The 20,666-nt window shown below is 34.6% G+C and overlaps 1 protein-coding gene across 2 annotated transcripts; it reads right to left on the reverse strand.

Annotated features, from left to right (window-relative positions):
- Window positions 1-1,232: 1,232 nt before the first annotated feature.
- LOC6638288 (protein windpipe) lies at window positions 1,233-20,405 on the reverse strand. 2 transcript variants are annotated; one of them, XM_002061241.4, is made up of 3 exons: window positions 20,213-20,405; window positions 18,275-18,364; window positions 1,233-4,134 (listed from the first exon to the last, which is right to left on the reverse strand). In XM_002061241.4, exon 3 carries the CDS (start codon window positions 4,028-4,030, stop codon window positions 1,955-1,957), a length of 2,076 nt encoding a protein of 691 aa, XP_002061277.1. In that variant the 5' UTR covers window positions 4,031-4,134; window positions 18,275-18,364; window positions 20,213-20,405; the 3' UTR covers window positions 1,233-1,954. The 2 variants fall into 2 exon arrangements, with proteins under 2 accessions (XP_002061277.1, XP_015034734.1); XM_015179248.3 differs by lacking the exon at window positions 18,275-18,364.
- Window positions 20,406-20,666: the final 261 nt, after the last annotated feature.

A 20,666-nucleotide genomic window follows, 5' to 3' on the forward strand; every position in this document is an offset into this window, starting at 1 on the left:
AACAAACGGCTTGATCGTTCTCAACGCTTTTAAAACTGTTACTCACCGGAAGTGCTAAGGGGGTAATTTACAGTGGCGCCATCTGTTGGCTACTGAGTAAACTCCTAATGGTACTGAGTAAACTCCAAAGAGGGCGCCAGTGTGTTGCCACTCAGATGAAGGCCTTAGCACTTTTTACAGACCTTGGGACTTTCATTAAGACTTTTGCTCTGGCTCGTTTTGGAGCAAACAGCTTTTGTCAGTGAGCATTTTGAAACAGTTTTGCGCTCCCCAGCTTTTGTGTGATTAAGAGTCAGAAAATTTCGTCCTTACGACGCCACTTGAGCCATTGATTAGTTTGTTCTTTTTATTTTAATTTCAAAATGGCCTTTCATATTCTTTGTTTTAACTAAATTTAACGCAAAACCTTTTTAATTGGAGGTGATCGTGGATAGACAGATTGCAATCAATATGCAATAGGTAAAGGATACATTAAAAACTATTAAGAATCGAAGAAAGGGTTAAACTTACTTTGAAATGTATAAGTAACTATGTACGATCAAAAAATATCTTTGAACTTCCACATTATAAAATTATTAGGAACCAAAGATGGATTTATAAACTAATTTACGATTTTAATAAACATTTCGAATCAAAGATACATTTACAAACTTACTATATGAGCATAACCTGAAAAATATTGACTAATTTGTTGACTAAGATGTTTTATAAAATACACATATATTAGATATACCGATATATGATGTACGTATCTTGTGTATTATCTTTTCACGTTGAAATCGCTCTCTTCGTTTTTGCAAAATATTTTTAATAATTTCTTAGTGCCTCTTGTGCTAGTTATCTACGTTTTCAACACAAAAGAGTCCTTTTCGTATGTTAAATTCCTTTAACAACTTCAAAAACTGATTATTCCTCTACTGCTTAAAAACTATTCCAAGTAAAAATGATGAATTTAGATGGCATTTTGGTAAACAATTTTGTCGCTTTATTCTTTTGATGCCAGAAGAAAAGTTGAGTTGGCATCTAATCTGTAACCAATCTCATTACCATCAAGAATCATTATATGTCTTGGCTCATTCATTAATTGTATATCGAAATACCTAATATGTCCTCTGGATTAAAAGAATCAAATTTGATCACCTTTTAAAGTTCCGTCTCGTTGCTTGAGCTCTCATTTAAAACTCACCTTCTCCAAATCCCATAAAATTAAACCAAGAAATGGATATTCAACATTTATGTTTATAGTTTTTTTCTCGTATTTATTTTTGTATTGAAAAGTCGCTCACATAATTTTCGAATTAACTCATCAGGTTTTGTTTTGTTGATGCTGTTGTTGTTGTTTTCACATAATTTCATTTCACAATTGAATGCAGGATGCAGCTTAAGTAATTTACATAATATAGTAGATAGTACAAATATTGTTTTTTTTTATTTCAAAAAGTACATAAGTTTATAGTAAGTATGATTCTGTGGTCATCACATGCAGAGATGCAGAGGCAGGCAATAAAAACAAAAAAGAAGAAGAAGGGGGGCTTGGGTAGAGAGATGGGGGGAGAAGGAAGAGGAATAAATTTACATTTATATAAAATATATGCTTTAACTTTGGTATTAAACTAGAGTTATGCTTAATTATTAATTAATTTACTTAGAGCCTAGACACACTACTTTTTTTTTGTTTTGTTTTTTTGGAGGGTGGAGAGGGAGAGAGGGTTACGGAAAGGGTCCTCTTACATTCTCTTATTGGTGTTGTTGTTGTTGTTGTTGGTCGAGCTAAAATTAAATCTTGGCTCTAGTTTACCTTAGCGTAATCGCTAAGTGGGCTGGGAGTAGGGGGCGGATGGGGGGAAGCCTTAAAAACGAATAGTTTTGCCATTTTGCCGTTTTGCACCCACCACCCTCAGCTCAGTGGTTTGGGGGTTGGGTGGCGGTGGTTTATGGAGTTGGGTGGACACATTCAATGGCCATTGACTACGGCTGGCTGTGTGACAGGAGTTGTGATTATATCGCCGGCATTCGATTTGCTGCGTGTGACCAACATGGGAGTCTTGGGCCTTGGTGTCTCTGTTAGCTTAATCTTAACACGTCCCGTCTCGGGCGAGTAAACGGGCGAATAGCGTCCCGATTTGGGTGACGATGGCAGTGGATATGTGGCATTGCCATCGGTTTCCACATCATTGTTATTGGGTTCAGCTCCGGCTTGTTGCTGAGCATATTTGGAGGCTCTCGGTGACTGTGGTGTGGGATAACGCGGTGTAATCGGATAATATTCATGGACAGCCGGAGCATTTGGCTCATTGATGGTGGGCACATCCTTGCCATTGGCCGGCGAACCGTTGCCATTAAGCAGGGGTTGCTGTTGGCTGGCCGCATCCTTGACTTCATTGTTGTCGTAGGGTTTCTTGGTGCCGTTGCCATTGACTATCTGCGCCTCATCCAGTTTGGTCTTCTCTCCAATCAGAGGAGAACGCTCCTGGCCATTCTTTTGCAAAGGTTTGCCCAATTGCTTCTTGTCCATGTCAAGCAATTCGGTCTGACGTTGAGCCTCGGCATCGCGGGCGGCCGCATTGCTGTTGTATTTGCATCGCTTGATGGCCACAAAGAGAATGAGACCCACCACAATCAGGGCAATGACACTGAGCAGATAATAGATGGCATTGCTGTCATCATGTTTGCCCATTTTGGCAGCCAGAATGTCCTCAGATTCCTTGCTGTCATCATCCAGAGGGCCATCGGTAACCACACTTGTGTCCAATTTGGTTTCAACCACTGGAACAATGACATCTTCGTTGACCGGCTTGGCCTGATCCTGATGCCCGTCTGAACCCGCATAGATGCCAATGCTCTTCTCATCGAATTCACTTGGCGATGGTGCCTCAATGGGTGTCCGATCGTATTTGTCGTCGTCGTCGTTGTTGTCGTCGGATTTTTTGTCAGTTGCTGCAGGATCAAAGTCTTCACCCTCAACAAAGGGAACAAAGGGTACAATTGGTATATGCAAAATGCCACCTCCGGAGCCAGAGCCATCAGCATCATCGTCTTCATCCTCGGCAGATGACGGTTCATCGTGGACAATGTGCTCCACATTGCTGACTGGTGCCTGAGTTGTTTGCTCTTCTGCTGGTGGTTGTGGCACCTCTTGGGCAATCAATTCCATATTCGTCTCACTCAAATCACCAGAGCCCTCGACATCTGGCTCATTGGCTGGCGATCTGGCCACTTTTTTGGCTGACTTTGTTACCTTGCTCTTGTCAATGGGTAGGAAATCTTTGCCCAGTTCCTCCTCTTCGTCGTGCTCTGTGGAAACGGCCAAGGGCTGATCACCCATCATCAGTTCATTGTCGCTCTCCTCATACCAATTCTCCTGATGCTGATGCTCGGCCAGGCAAATGTCCTCCCGTTTCAATTGCAACCAAGACTTGCCTCTAGCCTCCAGGGGATAAGTGCAAACTACGGGATGTTCCATGAAGACATTTTGCTCTTGCAGCCAATTACGGACGCTCAATGTCTTGCAGGAGCAATTGATGGCATTGTGACTGAGCTCCAATTGCTTCAGATGCCTCAGATGGGTCAACTCTTCGGGTAAATGTGTGATGTCATTATGTTGCAAGTTCAGCACTTGCAATAGAGGAGGCAAGCGCGACAATGAGGCCGAGGTAAGACGATTATGCTTCAGGTTTAGCTTCTTGATGCGTTTACTCAAATGGCCCATCTCATGGAGTTCATTGTGCGACAAATCCACTGAAGTGATGTTCGGCAATACGTCCAATATGTGACCCACTCGGATCAGACGCGTATAGGACAAATCAATGGAATGTATGGGTATCTTAGATCCCTCTATCCGCTCATACGTTTTCAGTCCCTTTGTGCTAGAGCATTTCAAATGCAGCAAAGGTTTGTGTGTATGCTGGGCCAGGGAGCAAGTGCAATCCTCGGGGCAGTCAACCTCGGCAGCAGCTCCTTGTGATGGTGTGGGAGTGGCTATAGCTAGTTGAACTAGCAGCAGAGCCACCAAAGCCACGGATAATTGCATCTTGGACGAACGATTTGTGTACTCTCTCTTTCTCTCTGTTGGCAGTGAGTCGTCGCCGTTCCTTTCCTTCCTTCCGTGCGTACTTTGTCCCGTGAGCGTCTTATCTGTAAGAAGGAAAAAGAAAAAAAATGAATAATAAAATTAATGGGAGAGACTTATTTTTTATGGCTAGCAAAAGCAAACCTAGCGACAACACCCCAAAATGTTAACTGAAAGCTCTTTCGAAGACTTCCTTATCTTATTCTACGAAAACCCTAGTCGACTCAATGGCCAACATCTTCGTCATTGATTGCGTCACTTTTCCAAAATATTGTGATATCGATTTGTTGGATTTGCTTATCGATCAGCTTGTTAATTTACAGATATTGACATTATCTGGACAAAGGCTAATTAATATTTCTTTCATACACCTCAATTTGTTGTTTAGTTTTGCACTGATAAAGAATTGCGCACTGTGACATCAGCATTTGGCACCTGACACACCTGAAACATCCGTCGGTTGAGTGTGACGACTCTAGAAAGTTTTAAAAGTGGAAAGATCTGGCAATTTCCCCTAAACAACAACAACAACAGCAACAACAGGCAATCAGTTTTCTTGATTTGAATTTCCATTTCTTATGAATAATTCAAGTGCGACTCATTTACAGATTGATCTAACAGAGAGCTCTAGACAGACAACCATTTCATAGCACTTTACCAGGTTTTATTCGGTTGCCATTGTCTGTGCACTGATGATGATACTGTCTGATGATGATTAGGATTACAATCTAGACGTGTAGACTCGTATATCTTGATTATGTCTACATACATACTAAATATAGTTTTGGTTTTATTTCTACTGCGATCAAAGCCGCACAACTCTCATCATTCACAAGGCAAAAGGCAGAAGGCGGCTTATCAGTTGGATTGAGCGCCAGTTGCACTTAAATTGCATCCACGAGGCAGCCGTCAATCACTTTGCGTTTTTACTCAAGTAATAAATTGGCACAAACACACACAAATACACACAGATGCACACACATTGAGACACACACACACTATCATCACTTGGCTAGGGCAGATTAAAGGCATAGCCACAGAGCACCCCTTTAACCCCTTCGTAAATTGTCATAAAAATTGCCTCATTTATTTTAAAAGATTTAAGAATATGGCAAAATTATTAAAAACAATTTAAAATTGATTTTAAAATGAATAAAATGAAAAATGCAATTAAAAAATATGTTGCAAAATGTAATTAGTTAATATTTGTGAGTCTAGAAACATAATGAAACTTAATGAAATGAAAATCTTTGGAACTTAGCTTCGTAAATGAAAACAATTGTCATTTCTTTTCAAGTTTTCATTATCATAAATTTGCATCATTTCACCTGAACCTGCATAGAATCTATTAAGGGTATATGTACTTGGAATTGAAATTGTTTAATGAATCATTTGAAAATTGATCGAAACACACAAAAGTAATCAAAACATAATAAAATAATTCAAAGAAATTGTAAACAAACAAAAAATCATATAGCTTTGGTCAGACGAAGCTCGAATACCCTTTCCAAGTGCTTTAACTTCTTGGGAATATTTTCTTAAGATTTACAATAAAATGCTGAACTTTTTCATGTCATAACTTTATTGTTTCTTAAGGGTATGAAATAATAATAATTACTTTAATATTTTGTATATCTTAAAAGAGCATTAACAGAGTCAAAAAAAACCTATCACATTAACTAGAAGAACTGGTTAATTTGTTAATTTATATGATTCTTAAAAACTTTCTAAGTATCTTCCGTAGTTGTATTATGTTGATAACACTTTGTGATTGCTCCTCAAAACTTATTTTATAGGCATAATTTTGTTCTTATTATCTATCTTTTAGTTTTTGGATTAGTAAAATTTCGTACTCTAGGAAGGATTTATCTCTTTTATCTCTTAAATTTCTTCAAAATGTTCAAATTGAAAGCTCCCTTAAAATGTCAAAATTCAACCCCGAAATTAACATTTTGATCTATCTCTTATTTGGATGGATATATGATAAAGTTCTATTAACATTCGAAGCTTACATTTGACAAATTTGACGAGCACCGTTTAAAAAACATTTAAATTCTTAATGCTAAAGTCTCTAATCTATATCCTCCCTTAAAATAACAACTAAATACTTAATGCCAAAGTCTCTTATCTGTATCCTCTTATACTTAGTCGTAATATCAATGATCTAAACATTCCTCTCTCTATCATGTATTTCAAAATTGTTTAGATCATTGATATTAAGACTGAGTATAAGGCAATATTATCACTATGAAAATCGAATTTAAGTGGTTAAAACTTTCTTTAATGGATTGCAAAACACATAAACTTTGCATAATCTCACATTTAAATTCATTTACATTTATATACTTTATATTTAATTGATATTTTTAGAGATCTTTAATTATATAAGTTTTTAGAATTTGTTAATAAAAGTGTGCGTTAAGCAGATAAATACATAATACTTTAATTATTAATTAGCAGTAATAATAATTGAGAATAAAAACATCATTAAGAATCTAGTAAATCGAAGCGTCATCAACACAAATCTATTACATAATTTGACCCACATTTTCTTATCGTGACTCTATGTAAAATAAACAAATACTTAATATTTAGTATAAATGCCCTAAATATGCCATCTGCCATCTAAAATTTTTTTCTATTATATAAATAAATAAAATTCTATCAATTCAATAAGTAACAAATTGTTTCGGGGAATATTTTGGTTGCAATTTTTGTTTCCCATTTCATGGTTGCTCTTCCAGTTCATTTGAGCATAAATAGAACAGTTTAACAATATTTTTCTTCTTCCAGAGGGGTTGTTGATACAAATAAATTTGGTTATATATGTATATTTAAATGAGCTCAGCGCCATGCCAGACCAATTTGAGTAACTAAAAAATCTGTATGCAAGGGCACGATCCAGCTGCTGTTGCCTCCGCCATTGGTGGGCAAATAATTGGAAATGAAATTGAGGCGCATTCGGCAAAACTCAGGCAGACAGTGGCAATGGGTAAGGGCGGTTCAGGGCTGTCAGGCAGAAAATGCCAACTGGAAATGAGGCGTCACACATATGCAAAAGCAAAAGGAAGAAAAAAAAGCAAAAAAAAACCCAAACTGAAACTGAAAACGACAAAGCAAAGTTGCAACTTCGTCAAGGGTCTTCAAGGTCAGTGGCATTTTGTGTTAACTGCAAATTGTGACATGTGAAAAGTGGTTATGGCTTTTCTACAGCATACAAATTGTGTCATTTATGTTGCCATTTTGGTTAAACAACTTGGCAAATGTCTTCTTCAAATGGGCTGGTCTATTGACAAATTGCAGCAACTTCAACTTGGACTTTCTCCGACTCCAAGCAAAACTGAAATGTCTGGACACATTTATCAAAATCTGTCAATTGTTCGAATTTTTAATTTCCACACTCGTTTTTTCACAAGGTGCTCGCTCATAAACATGATTGGATGGGCTGAGGAGTTTTATGGGGGTGGGGTGGTGGGTAGAAATTACATTTAAATTGGCTAACCAAATCAAGAGATCTTTATTTTAGCTAGTCTTGTTATCATAATTTGATCGTGATTTCACTTCATTTGCTGCACAGGCACGTGCACTTTGATGTTACGACAATCAACAGGAAGCCTAAATTAGCTCCTCTCCTCCACTACACAAAGACGAGGGGAAGGGGCCACGAAAAGTGGACAAGACAAATGCCGCAAAAAAACTGAGAGAAATTGAAACCGAAAACCACAAAACACTTAGAACAAACCGTTTGTGCAAATTGGAAGAAATCAGTGCCAGACATATTAAAAAAGAAAAACAACAACTCACAGAAAGAAGATGAAATTCAAATTTTAAACGATGACAAATGTCCAACCTTGACTTAGAGCTCCAACCGACAATAAGTGAACCCGAACATTCTCTTCAGTTTCAGTTCCAGCTTCTGTTTTTTGCTCCACAACAGACAACAGTAACTCGTTATTATTATTTTGAATTGAATGCGAACCAACAAAAAAATCACAGAGCATTTTGTTTCATGCATTTTTATTGGGCCGAACTTTGTATATCCTTCCGAAAAAGACACTTTTTGATCAATCGATCACTTTAAACTGACATGTTTAAGTAGATCGATAAATTTCAACGAGATCGATAAGTCCAATGTCATCGATCAGACTGTTGATTGGTATATAAAATGGATTAGTGCTATAAGACTGATAGTTGCTATAATTAGTTAAGTAGTTAGTTTCGTTAGAAAGAATTGTGAAGTGTTTATCACAAAAACTCGTTTGGTTTTTAAAAAACAAAACACATTTTGGCACAGATCTTACAATTATTTAACTAAGACTGTAAGATTGTATAATATTTGCTAATTTTTAGATAATGAATTTCAATAATTCAATGGTACTTCAGTATTAGGTCTTTTGTTCCATTTAAGATTTTTAGTATTTTTCAAAGAAAATACTAAATTTTTTTTTTTTAATTCTTAAATCCAATTAATCTCTTTTTATAGCTAGAAAAGGTTGTATTTTTACTCTAACCGATGCTATTATTTATCTTTGAATTATTCTTAGATATTTTGTTATTTAGCCTCTAACAATAAGACTTAAGAGATACTCAATATAATCATGAATTCTGACCATTTTCTAAATCATTTGGGAAATTATTTAATGTTGAAAAGTTTAAATTGTTTATTCCTTAAATAAATTTTCAAAATTTTCCAAACAGTATTAGTTTTCATTGTTTGTTATATTTTATGACCATCGATTAAAAACTCACGAGCCTTAGAGGGTTAATATAAGTAATAAAGTTCTTTAAAAATTAAAGATTTGAATCGAAAAGTTAAATTCAGCTCTACTTTTTTTTAGAATATTCATATTAGAATATTTAAAATAGACATTTAAGTTACTAAAAAACAAACACTACAATTATCTAAACACAGTCAAAAAAGTATACTTTATTTTATATATATTTGTTTGGCATATTTAGAATTGATATATTTTAAGAAGTTTAATGCTCATATCAAAATGAATATACCCATTTATTGCAATAGGGTATGCAATAAGAAAGAAAAGAATTGCCTCGATACATATATATTTAGATCTGTGCAAATCTCCTCTTCTCTTTTTTTTTTTGTATTTATACATTTAAATTGGGTTAGAGAGTGCGATCGGGTCGGGCTAGGGGTAACCGAGTGGGGAGGGGCAAAGGGAGGAAGAAAGCTGTACAGCAGGGAATTGTGCATATAATAAAATTATTTGGTTGGTTTGCGCTTTTGTGTTGTATTTTTATAAATAGAATTGGTTTCTTTCTTCTTTTTTCTTTTGCCTCATTTATGCGATTTGATAGACTAAAAAGAAAATTGAATATAATGCTAATTTTTCGGGATGATCCAAATAGGTAAATCCACATATATACATGAGCTATAAGTACATATATCAAATCAAATTGAAAGGAGGAGAAACAATATCTATGCATTTGAAGGAGGTTTAGAATTTTGTTTTAAATTATACTTTTTTTTCAAAAATTTTAGTCCAAATTGTTTAATCTAGGTTAAATTAATTTTCATGGCTATAGTTTTTGTTTTTGTGGAAAGAATTTTATCATATTTAGATTTTAGTCAAGGAAATTTCTCAATATAACTCATTGAAAGGGTATATAATGAATTCTATCACAAACTTTGAATAACCTAAGATTTCAGTTTGACATTGAATAATATTTGAGTTTTTGGGGATTTCCATTCACAAGACACGATAAGAAAAAATGAATGCAAAATTATGAAACTCACCGGAAACCGAATGTTGAGTAAATGATTTTAAATGTTTTTTAAATTGTTCAATAAAATAACGTATTGTATATAGCACTCTAAAAATCGGACTTTATTTCATAGCATTAACATGTGTCTTTAAAAACTATATTCCGACACTTTAGTTGTAATCGTAAATTGCAGGCAATAAATAAAATTTTAATGAATGACGAAATTGGTAAATTGCACTATATTGGCTTCCAAAAAACTTTGATGTGGCCATTGGTTATGGTCATTTCTGGAAATAATGGCTAACCCCCCCAAAAAGGTAATTATAATTATACATACATCGACATTAAACACGGACTTGGACCAAAGTAAACCCCGGTTTCTCTACCTTCTCTTCTCGCTATCTCCCTCTCTCTCTCTCTCTATTATGTGTTAACAAAAATAAAAAAAAAACTGTAAGTCTTTGGTTTATTGAACTCGAATACTTAAAGAATTTCAACAGTTTTAAGCTTTTCTTTTGGCTTTTCATACACAGATATGTAAGTATATGTGTTTCTCTTTCTCTTTTACTTTTTGCACGCAAAAAAAACGAAAAACAAAAACAAAACTGATGACGCCAGGCAATTAAAACATCAGGTGATTTCGGTGTTTTACCTGCGAAAAGAGAGCCAAAAGGCAATGGCAGAGAGTGAATGCTAATGCGTTGACCGCAAAAGCAAAAGCAAAAGCCAAACTCTGTAGATGACGTCTATAAATGAATGAATATAAAGATAGATACATGACTCAAAGATATAATCCCCAACTCCACATCCATATATATCTCCCTCTCTCTCTCTGAGCGATTCCCATTCAATATTCATTCAAGGCAAACTTATTGTCTTCTCGAGTAGGTAGTGTGTCGTCATTTTAAAGCAGCTGGGGCCAGGTAATTAGCATATTCTAATTTTTTTGATATGTCCGATCAGACAAACAGTCAGTCAGTCAGTCGGTCGGTTGTCTAATGACCCGATTCGCGTGCTAGCAACCTTAATTCAATAAATTGCCACTTAAGCGAACAAGAAAAGCTAACTAGCCAAACGTAATGAGCCTAATTCTCAATATACTTTAAATATTCTTGTATATATTTTTTGCCAACTTTGTGGATTTTCAACTAGTAAGCAAAAATGCAAATTAAATATTAATGCAAACTATGCAGCAAAATAAAAAATAATTTCGTATGTGTTTTTAATGAATTTTTTGTTTTTAATGAATTGTCTTTTGGTAATAAAAATTTAGTTTTTGTCAAATGTTTTTAAACCTTTTCAATCTGGAAGAGCTGTGTGAATTAGAAATGTCTTGAAGAATGTTGACTTCGGTTATGTCAAAGTTTATGGACCATTAAATTTATTTTTCATATTCTTAACAGTTTTTTTGTGTGTCTCAATTAGTCATAGATGACGTCATAAGAATAGGTTGTACTTAAGTTCACACTTTTAGTCTATGAAGTCCAAGTTCATAAAAGCAGATCTAATTTTTTTACACAAAAATTACAATAGATCTAACAATTTCACAATTTTAACACATGTCAATCTCATCAATATCTTAAAAACTAAGAAACTAATTTCCATGGAATGCACAGACGGACATTGATAAATTTTTTGTATACCCATTGTAAGGGTATTTCATAAATTTTGATATAAAAAAGTTTAGTCTTAAATGCCGCACCTTTTTTTTCACTTTTAATTAACAAAATTACTTAAAAATTTGATTAATGCCAGTAATATTTTTCACTGTGCGATGATTAGGGGGGGAAATTGAAATTGTAAGTCAATGCACCGAACAACTAAAACAACGAATTAAACTAAAATCTAGAAAAATGTTTATAAATAAATTACAGGGTTAAATATATGTATATACATTTGTGTGTATGTGTATATTGTCTGATTAAAAAGCATCAAGCCTAAGCGATTGGATTATCAGAGCCAAAACCAAAACTGAAATGAAACGCACATTTTACACTTGAACTTGACCTACGATGAGACGGGGAATGAAAACACGCACACACACAAAGATGGAGCCTATCAGTAGAGGCGACGGGGTGTTGGCTGAGGTGGGGGTGTGGTGTGGGAGGGGGATAAAGGGGAAACAGAATGTATCTGGGCATTCAGCCAGCAAGTATCCGCCGACAGAATGTTTCAGCACAAACACACAGACACAAAACATTTCGAATGCCGATACTTTTTATTATTAAATTTACAATTGCAAATTGTGGGTCTATTTTTAACAACAACAAAAAAAAAAATACTCTCTATATAACAGACAAAAAAAAAAAACCTAAAAAAAAGAGAAAGGTGTTTCAGATTTATCGGTACATATTTTTTTTTTTTTTTTTTTTTTTATTACCAATTCTTTTTATTTACAATCTGTCCTTGGACAATCAGTAAATTTGGAGATACATAAAAACATAACAGGAATAGTCGGCTCCACTGAGTCAACTATTATATATAAACTCTAAGTTGTACAGACGAGTAATTAAATCTACTTAAGTATTTATACATGTGTATTATATTTATAGGTATATATATTTATATTTATGTATATGTACATATATAAAACAAAAGTTAAATCCTATTTGGAAGATCTAATATATGTAATCTTTTTAGTCTTCTTGTTGTTATATTATTAAGTAGACTTAGAGCTAATGAGTTTGGGTGGTTGTGCAGTCTGTCAATATATCTAACACTAAACTCTGCTATTTCATCCTTTACAAATGGTATATTAAGGTCCTTATGTATTTCAGCATTGGAAACATACCAAGGTGCGTTAACGATTGTGCGTAGGGTTTTCGATTGATAGCGTTGCATAATTTCAATATTTGATTGGCTCGCGGTTCCCCAAAGTTGTAGCGCATAAGTCCAAACAGGCTTTAATATTGCTTTGTAAAGTCTTACTTTGTTTTCAATGTTAAGCTGAGACTTTTGTCCTAATAGCCAGTACATTTTTTTGGTTTTAATATTCAACTGCTTCTGTTTTTCTTTGATATGTGCCTTCCAGGTTAACCTTCGATCAATATGAATTCCAAGATATTTAACTGAATCTCTTTGGGGGATTTCACAATTGTTTAGTAAGACTTTTGGACAATTTCCTCGTCTTAAGGAGTATGTTGCTTGTACAGACTTTTGCGAGTTAACTTTGATTTTCCATTTGTGTAACCATTTTTCTATTAGGCAAATTTCTCTTTGTAGGTATTCTGTTGTCCTGTTAGGAATGCTGCTTGATGCGATTATCGCCGTATCATCTGCATATGTAGCCACGTTGACATTAGATGCGATAGGCAAGTCAGATGTAAATAATGTATAAAGTACAGGGCCTAAAACACTTCCTTGGGGAACTCCTGCATTTATAGTACATAGGTTAGAGATTTCTCCTTGTTGTCGAACATAGAAATGTCTATTGCCAAGATAAGACTTTAATAACAGATAGTAAGGAGCAGGAAGCCATTTCTTTATTTTATACAGAATGCCATCGTGCCATACTCGGTCAAACGCTTGCTGTACATCAAGGAAAACTACGGAGCAGTATTCCTTATTTTCAAGAGCATTAGTGATTACATTAATTAAACGATGGCATTGCTCATGTGTTCCATGCTGCTTTCTGAACCCAAACTGATGTTTTTATTATTTGTTTGTCTATTAATTTATTCTTTAGAGATTTGCATGGAAACTGGTTAGGAAACCGCCAAATGACACCCACACAACAACAGAAAGCGCTTTGGGCCACAAAATTTTGTTGTTTGATTTTTGGCTTAGTGACAAAAAAAAAATTATGTGTGAGAGAAAATAAAACCAAAGTCATTGAGATGAGAGAGTGATCTCTCTGTGGCTTGCACTTTTTTCATTTTCCTTTTTTTTCTGCTGACTTTTGTCAATGAAAGTTGACAAGTCGCCGAGTAAATGGGAAATGAGTAGAAGAAAAACCCATTTTGTGTGTTTTTTTTGTATTTCGCAATAACTTTTGATCTTTCTGCTCGATCACTGTGATTTTGTTGAGTTGGAGCAAAGTCTTGATAAATTGCATTTTAATTGATCAGCTTTAGTTTTCTAGACCTTTCATTGAGTAAATTAATAAGTAGTTTTTAATTAGAAACGGGTTAATTTAGTCTGACTTCTAAGTTGAACTTGTGATGTCTGTTCAACGTAGTTGTTTAATCAATGCTTTATAATTGTTGTTGTTGCGAACACGTAACCATAATTAGCAAAATGTCATTCGTTAAAGTGCTATATAGTATAGCCTTAAGATATATATGTACGTATCTCTTAGATACTGTATATATAAGATACACACACTAATAGTTAAGCCAAATAAGTCAAACAGACCAAATGGCGTTAATTAAAGAAGATAACGTTGAATTTTTGGTCAAAATGATGATGCAATTCTTTTCCCCAAAAAAAAAAGTATCTCTCTCTTGTTCTCTTAACTCTCTAGCTATTTATTAGTACTTCACTTGCTTCCGTTTAAAGTTTCAAACTGAAACTGCTATCGAGGTGAATGCAAATTGCAATTTATATAAAGGCAACAACTTCAATGAGAAATCAATTAAAATCCATTCGACATTCATTTAATCTTCTCTAGATGGAATTTCCAATTTGATTCTGCACCTGGCCAGCACTCTGAAGAATTCGCTTAGATGCCTTGTAGTTTAGTGTTGTTTGTGTGTGCCCCAAAACCCATGATCAATTCAATGGAGAAGCCATTGCATTTTGCGCACACAGAAGTCGAAGGCCAGACCTGGGCCTGGGACACTCCTACTGGGACAAATTAGCCTGCGGTTAAGTTTTGGTAGCAATTCCCTCGATGCCTCGGTGGAATGGGGTAGAGTGGAGTGGACTCGAGTGGGACTCCTTTGAGGTATGGCATGTATAAGAAGAAACGAAATAAAGATTGCATGATGATCACATGGTCTGGCCCCGTTTTGTGTGATTTTTTGTTTTTCATGCCGCATGCAGTTGACACGTTAAGAAGCACGCACACACACACACACAGGAGTCTCGAATAGAGAGAGAGAGATGAAAACGATGGCCATTTAAGTGGCCGATACTCTTTGCTACCACTAACCATTTGACAGTTATGACCACTTGTTGCCTTTGCTTTGGTTTTTATTTTTAGAGGCCAAGCCGGTAGCCGGCCGGCCGGCATCGTTTTCGTTTTCGGCACCCACAAGAGAGTCTCTTGGCCAAGTTGTTGTTCATGTTGGCTTTCTGAACTGGTTTTCTTCTTTGCTAGTTTTCAATGTCGCTGCTTCTGCTGCTTCATTTTATTTTGTATGACTTTTGGTAATGCCAATTTACAGTTGAATTTATAGCTCTTTATATATACATATATATTTCTTTTGGCCTGACTGATTACCTTCTAAAAGTCAGACAGAAAGATGATAAACGAAATATAAAATGTTTGAACATTTTGTGGTGCAAGAGCCACTTGCAAGTGGTTTTCGCATTTGATTTGATTTTAATTGTAGATAATTAATGTCTTAATTGCACCACTGTCTAAACGAACTTGGCTTTAGCCACGTCTGGCAGCTGACAGTTGTATTTTGTTTTTGGATTCAATTTTCCCCTTCATAGACAAAGTGTGAAAGTTAACCAAATTAGAGAGGCACAACTAATTGGTTAATGGAAAGGATATATACATACATACATTTAAATGCGATTCCATATCTAAATCAGTTATCTTTAATGCCCTGAGATAATTTTTTGTTTTGTGAAACTTCCCATATAAATCGTTGAGCACCTCGTTTTAACTGTCATCGTTGGCCATTTGGAATGAGTTTTCAACCTGTTGTTGGTTTTTTGATTTCCAATGCATTGAACGTGCCAATAAATATTGTCACGTCCCACACACACACACACTCAGAGATTAGTCATAGTGCACAATAAACAAAATGACAAAAATACAAAAAAAAAAAAACGTATGTGAAACTGAAATCCATTCCCAGACGAGGTCAACAACATCATTCGATCTCATGTCCAAAGTTATCTCAATTAAATGGTTACCATATGCAAATAACCTCATCCATTGATGGACTCTAATCAAATGTTCAACATGTGCCAAAAAAAAATTAACACCCAAAAAGAAATGTGTTGCAAAACGAACCAATTTAAAGCAATTTTTTTGTTTATAAATTTCCAACAAAACTATTTCTCGTACTTTTAAGAGGCTGCAAGGTAAACAACCGAAATGGGAAATATAAAGAACCTGCGTCATCATGCCCTTGCTGAGTGTTAAAAAAAATATATATACATACATAGAAGAAAAAAAATGTTTTCAGGTGTTTGCAAATCCCCGGCATAAAGCATTCCCCAAAAAGTCCATAAAGTATACAGATATGTATAGCTGATCTTTTCTTGATCATTTTATCCATACGTTTTTTTTTCTTCTATTTTTATGGATGAGTTCTAAAGGTCATGATGATCAAACTTGAGATATTTTAAGTTCTATAATTGATATAGCACAGAATCTGTCTTCTCAGATTTATGTTATCAGGGAATGTCTCTCTATTTCAATGCTTTATGACAGTTTTCTTGTCGAATCTTTCTTTCAAGTGTTAAATTTTTGAGTATGTTTTTTTAATTGAGAAACAATATTTCTCTTTTGTTATAACTAAATTCTCATCTCAGACATTTAAACACGTTGATTGTTTGATTTGTAGCTTCACAATCATATATCATATTCAGAACCACTTTGATGATAAGTCCGACCACAATAAGTTATTTCCTGGAGTATTTAGTGTCATGATCACACATTTTTTATATTAAATGAATGAACAACTATCTGATAGTTGTAATTTCCCTTATTTGTCATCATAGATATTGAAACTAAATTAATTAAATCACACATACGCCTAGTGTGACACGAACAGTCTATAATTGTAATTGCAATGATTTGTACTATAAATTCCTATCTCTACGGTTTTTATTGTTAACATATATGACAAAAATGCTTTAAAAATTATACATTGTACCTATAAAAATTCACGCATGTGCTTATATTATATGATTTTTGGCTAAAATGTAGTTTATATATAAAGAATGCTAAATGAAGAGAGAGGTAGAGATCAATCCGCACCTGAATAAAACAAGTTAGATGGTTATGAGTAGAGAGGGGCTTGAGAATTAGGGGCCTTACACTTAGAGTGATTTTGATTCACTAGATTGAAAGCACCTGACAATTTTCATGAGAATTATAAGTTTTGCTAGATTTAAGACATCTAGCGCTAATGATCCTCTTTAGATAAATAAGCCTTAAATGTCGTAGTTCTATAAAAAATTTCTTTCATTTATAAGTTTTTAATTTAGAATTTTCTCCAGTGCAAAAATGCATGAGTTGGTTTTTTCATTTTATTCAGTTATATATGACTTTTCCGTACACTATGTAACTATAAGCTTTCACACTTATCTTATCATGGCTTATCTAATCGCTTTCGGCAGTTTGCTAATTATAGATATGCCCTAGACTTCACACAAAACGAAAAGCGAGTCATGTGTATGCACTTTGTAGAGGATTCTCAATGTTGACACAAGACCACCCCCAAAAACCAAAAAAAAAAAGGCATAGAAAAACCAAATTTGAATGAAAATTTTTTCTATGTGAATTATGTTATTTTCTCGCTTGTGCAATGCTTTCTGTTTTGATTGGGCCTCGATAAGTGGCTTGTTTTTTCCTTATCGAAATATGTTTGTTGCTCATCCCCCCCGTCTGAACATGGAATCCATATTATCTAATGGGGACAAGGTTGACACATCAACCAAAAATGAAACCATGAAGTGCACCAAATAGTTGGAATGTTTTTTTGGTGACTGCAATCGACAGACAACAACAACAAACGCATTAACATTAACATTAACATTGATGACGAGTCTTGAAAAAATACTCAAATTCAAAACGAGACGTAATAGAACACTCCAAGAAAGAGGAAAACTGACTGAGAGAAATGCCAGGCAAATCGAAAACTGAAACGTCAGACTAAAGGCAATCATTTTTAAGTTGATCAGCCAAAATAACCAAATCGGGAATGAATATTTATTTCTAGATATGGTACTAAGCATATTGACTTGGTTGATTTCCGCATATTATATATTTTTATATCCTTAAGATAAGATACAACTTATTTTTGCCATAAATAAAGATAAGTTTTTCTTACGTTTTTCGCACAAATACACTTTTGGTCGATAAGAAAACTGTCAACCCATAAGAAAGGCTTCGCCTTTTGCTTGGTAACGAAGAATATGAACAAAAAATTAAAATTAATATAAATCGTGACGACTTTGAGTTACTTGTTAGCAAGTCAATAAAATGCTATAATTAAGGGAAACGAAAACTAAGGGGAACTAATGAGTGTTTAGCCAAGACTGAAATATTCACATATTCAACTTTTATATACTAGATATAAGTATCTCTTAGATACTTTAATATAAAACAATTCTTCTGCGTTTGTTACTTACATTTGTTATAATTGAATATACCCTTCCACTTAATGATTTTCGATGGGTATCACAAAAAAACAGCGATAAGCAAGTCCGCCAAGTTATGGGCTATAAACAAGAGTTTCAATTTTTTTTTATTTTAGTTTCAGGTTATTTTTTTCTGTATTTTTTTTTTTCAACTTTTGCACTCGCACAAGTCTGTGAATTATGTACGGAAAATTAGCACCTTTGGGCAGAAAGATGAGTTGAGTTGAGTCGCGTTTTGAGATTGAAATTGAGTTGGAGTTGCTTTACTAAGAAAATAACACACAAAAAACTTACGCAATAACTCCACCCACAGAGAAACAACAAACAAAAAAATCACCAAAATATATATTTATATATCTGATCTAGCTATCTGTCATCAGGCAATGACGTTGCATGTCTATGAACTGTTTTTTTTTCAACAAAAATGATTCACAAAATGATTTTTTGGGGAAAGATGAGTAATGATTTGTGGGTTTTTATTTTTTTTTTTTTTGTTTCAGGTAAGAAAAATCAATCAGGAAAAGTGAAATTTTAGAAAGAATATCATCTCCGATCAGTCAATCTATTAGCCACAATTGTGTGGCTATATATCTATTACATATATTACAAAATCTATGATATATACAAATCTATATGTTCATAATGTGTTTCGATTTACGTAAACGATTTCAAACTGCACGAAATGAACACAACAAAAAAAAAAAAAGCTCGCCTACTTCTCCTCTACCTAGAGGAGGTTAGAGAGATAGGGTTTGAGTCATGTCAGAGGCAAGAAGAGGGGAAGGGTTAGGGTTAGCGCGATTTCACATGAATGCGTGTTGTTGTAGAAAGATCGCTCTTTATTTTTTTTCTTCCATTTTTTTGTATTAAGTAATATTAAGTGCCAACCAGCCAGCAAGCAAAAGGGGTTAAAATTGTAACCGTTTTCTCGTCTGAGTTTTTTTTTATGATCGGTAGTTTACTCATTTCTCTGGCAATTATATAAAAATGGTTGGAAGAGACTCTTGGGAAATAAGGTCAAGTTTGCCACCAAATAAAAAAAAACCGCAAAAAACATTAAATTACAATTAAAACTTGTTTCACTTAACAAGGCGAACAAAAAAAGCCCAAAAAAGCGAGAGAAAAAAAAAACCCAAACTCGGTAAAGCCCAATTGTCGAGTCATCCTTAGAAAACATATATACATAGGGGTCTATCTCTCTTTATATATATAGAGATTCTTGCCCTTATCAGAGATTTTTGCGAAAGAAAAAAACTTGATCTGATAACTTTGGCCTTGAGCTTTTTTGCGATGATCTTAGCCAAGAGTTTTGTTTTACTCACAAAATACACACAACAATTTTTATTTGTTAAGTTGTTTAGATTTCTTTTATTTTCTTTTAGTTTTTGCACTGTTTGTTTTAGGTTTTTATGAAATTTTTTTTCTCTTATTTTTTGTATTTGATCTTGAGAATTTGTTCACGTTTTTTTCTTGTTTTTTTTTTCTTGTGGTTTTCTTTTGTTCTTTGGGCACACACTGAGAGTCCTTCAACACGCGATCTTTTTATTCATCTTATTTCTTATGGTCTGACACTCGAAAGATCTGCTCTGACGATCTGCCCGTAGGCAAATAAAAGATGCCAAAATGAAAATTCCCCCAAAAGGCCAAAGAACAAAAAGACAGGCAGAGACAGCGAGACAGAGAGAGAGAGAGTGAAAGAGCAGAGAAGACCTTAGACAAAATGTCAACGTTTCGTAGAGAGTGTGAGAACACCCAAACACCCCACAAAAATGAACAATTTGACTTTGATTTAAGCAATATAATAATTCATTTTTTTTTTTTGTTTTAAGATGTGCACTGTCACTTTAGCAACAAACAAAGTTATATATTTTTATGTTTCTACTTTTATTTTTTTGAAATATTTTCTTTTTTGAATATTTTTTTAATTACCTATAAAAGACACAGAGGATCACCGAATCGTACTAAGGCGGCGGAGGTTTTTGTTTTGGGGTGGGGATAACTGTGAGAGTGTGCGTGTGTTTGTGTGTACGTACAACAACAACAACAACTATTCTCGAACCGGCAATAACGCGCATCCGCCACACACTCTAAAGGCAGGCAAGAGAGATACACGACCGTTCGCTGGAAGAGCTTAAAACTGAATAAACTGAAACTTCAATCACTGTGCGGAGAGTGAGCACAGCAAAAGCTATAGCTGGCTAGATGGAGAGAGAGAGACTGAAAAGGAGAGAGAGAAACGAACGATTTGCGAACATGGCAGAGTGGAAGATACATGAGTGAGCGAAAGATACTTTTCTGCTGAGCGAAAAATGAAAACTCTCTCTTCCTACTAAACGATGCTCGAACACGTGGAAGGTGACTCGCCATTATGACATAGACACAT

Source organism: Drosophila willistoni (genome assembly GCF_018902025.1).
Source record: "Drosophila willistoni isolate 14030-0811.24 chromosome 2L unlocalized genomic scaffold, UCI_dwil_1.1 Seg139, whole genome shotgun sequence".
Lineage (NCBI taxonomy): Eukaryota > Metazoa > Arthropoda > Insecta > Diptera > Drosophilidae > Drosophila > Drosophila willistoni.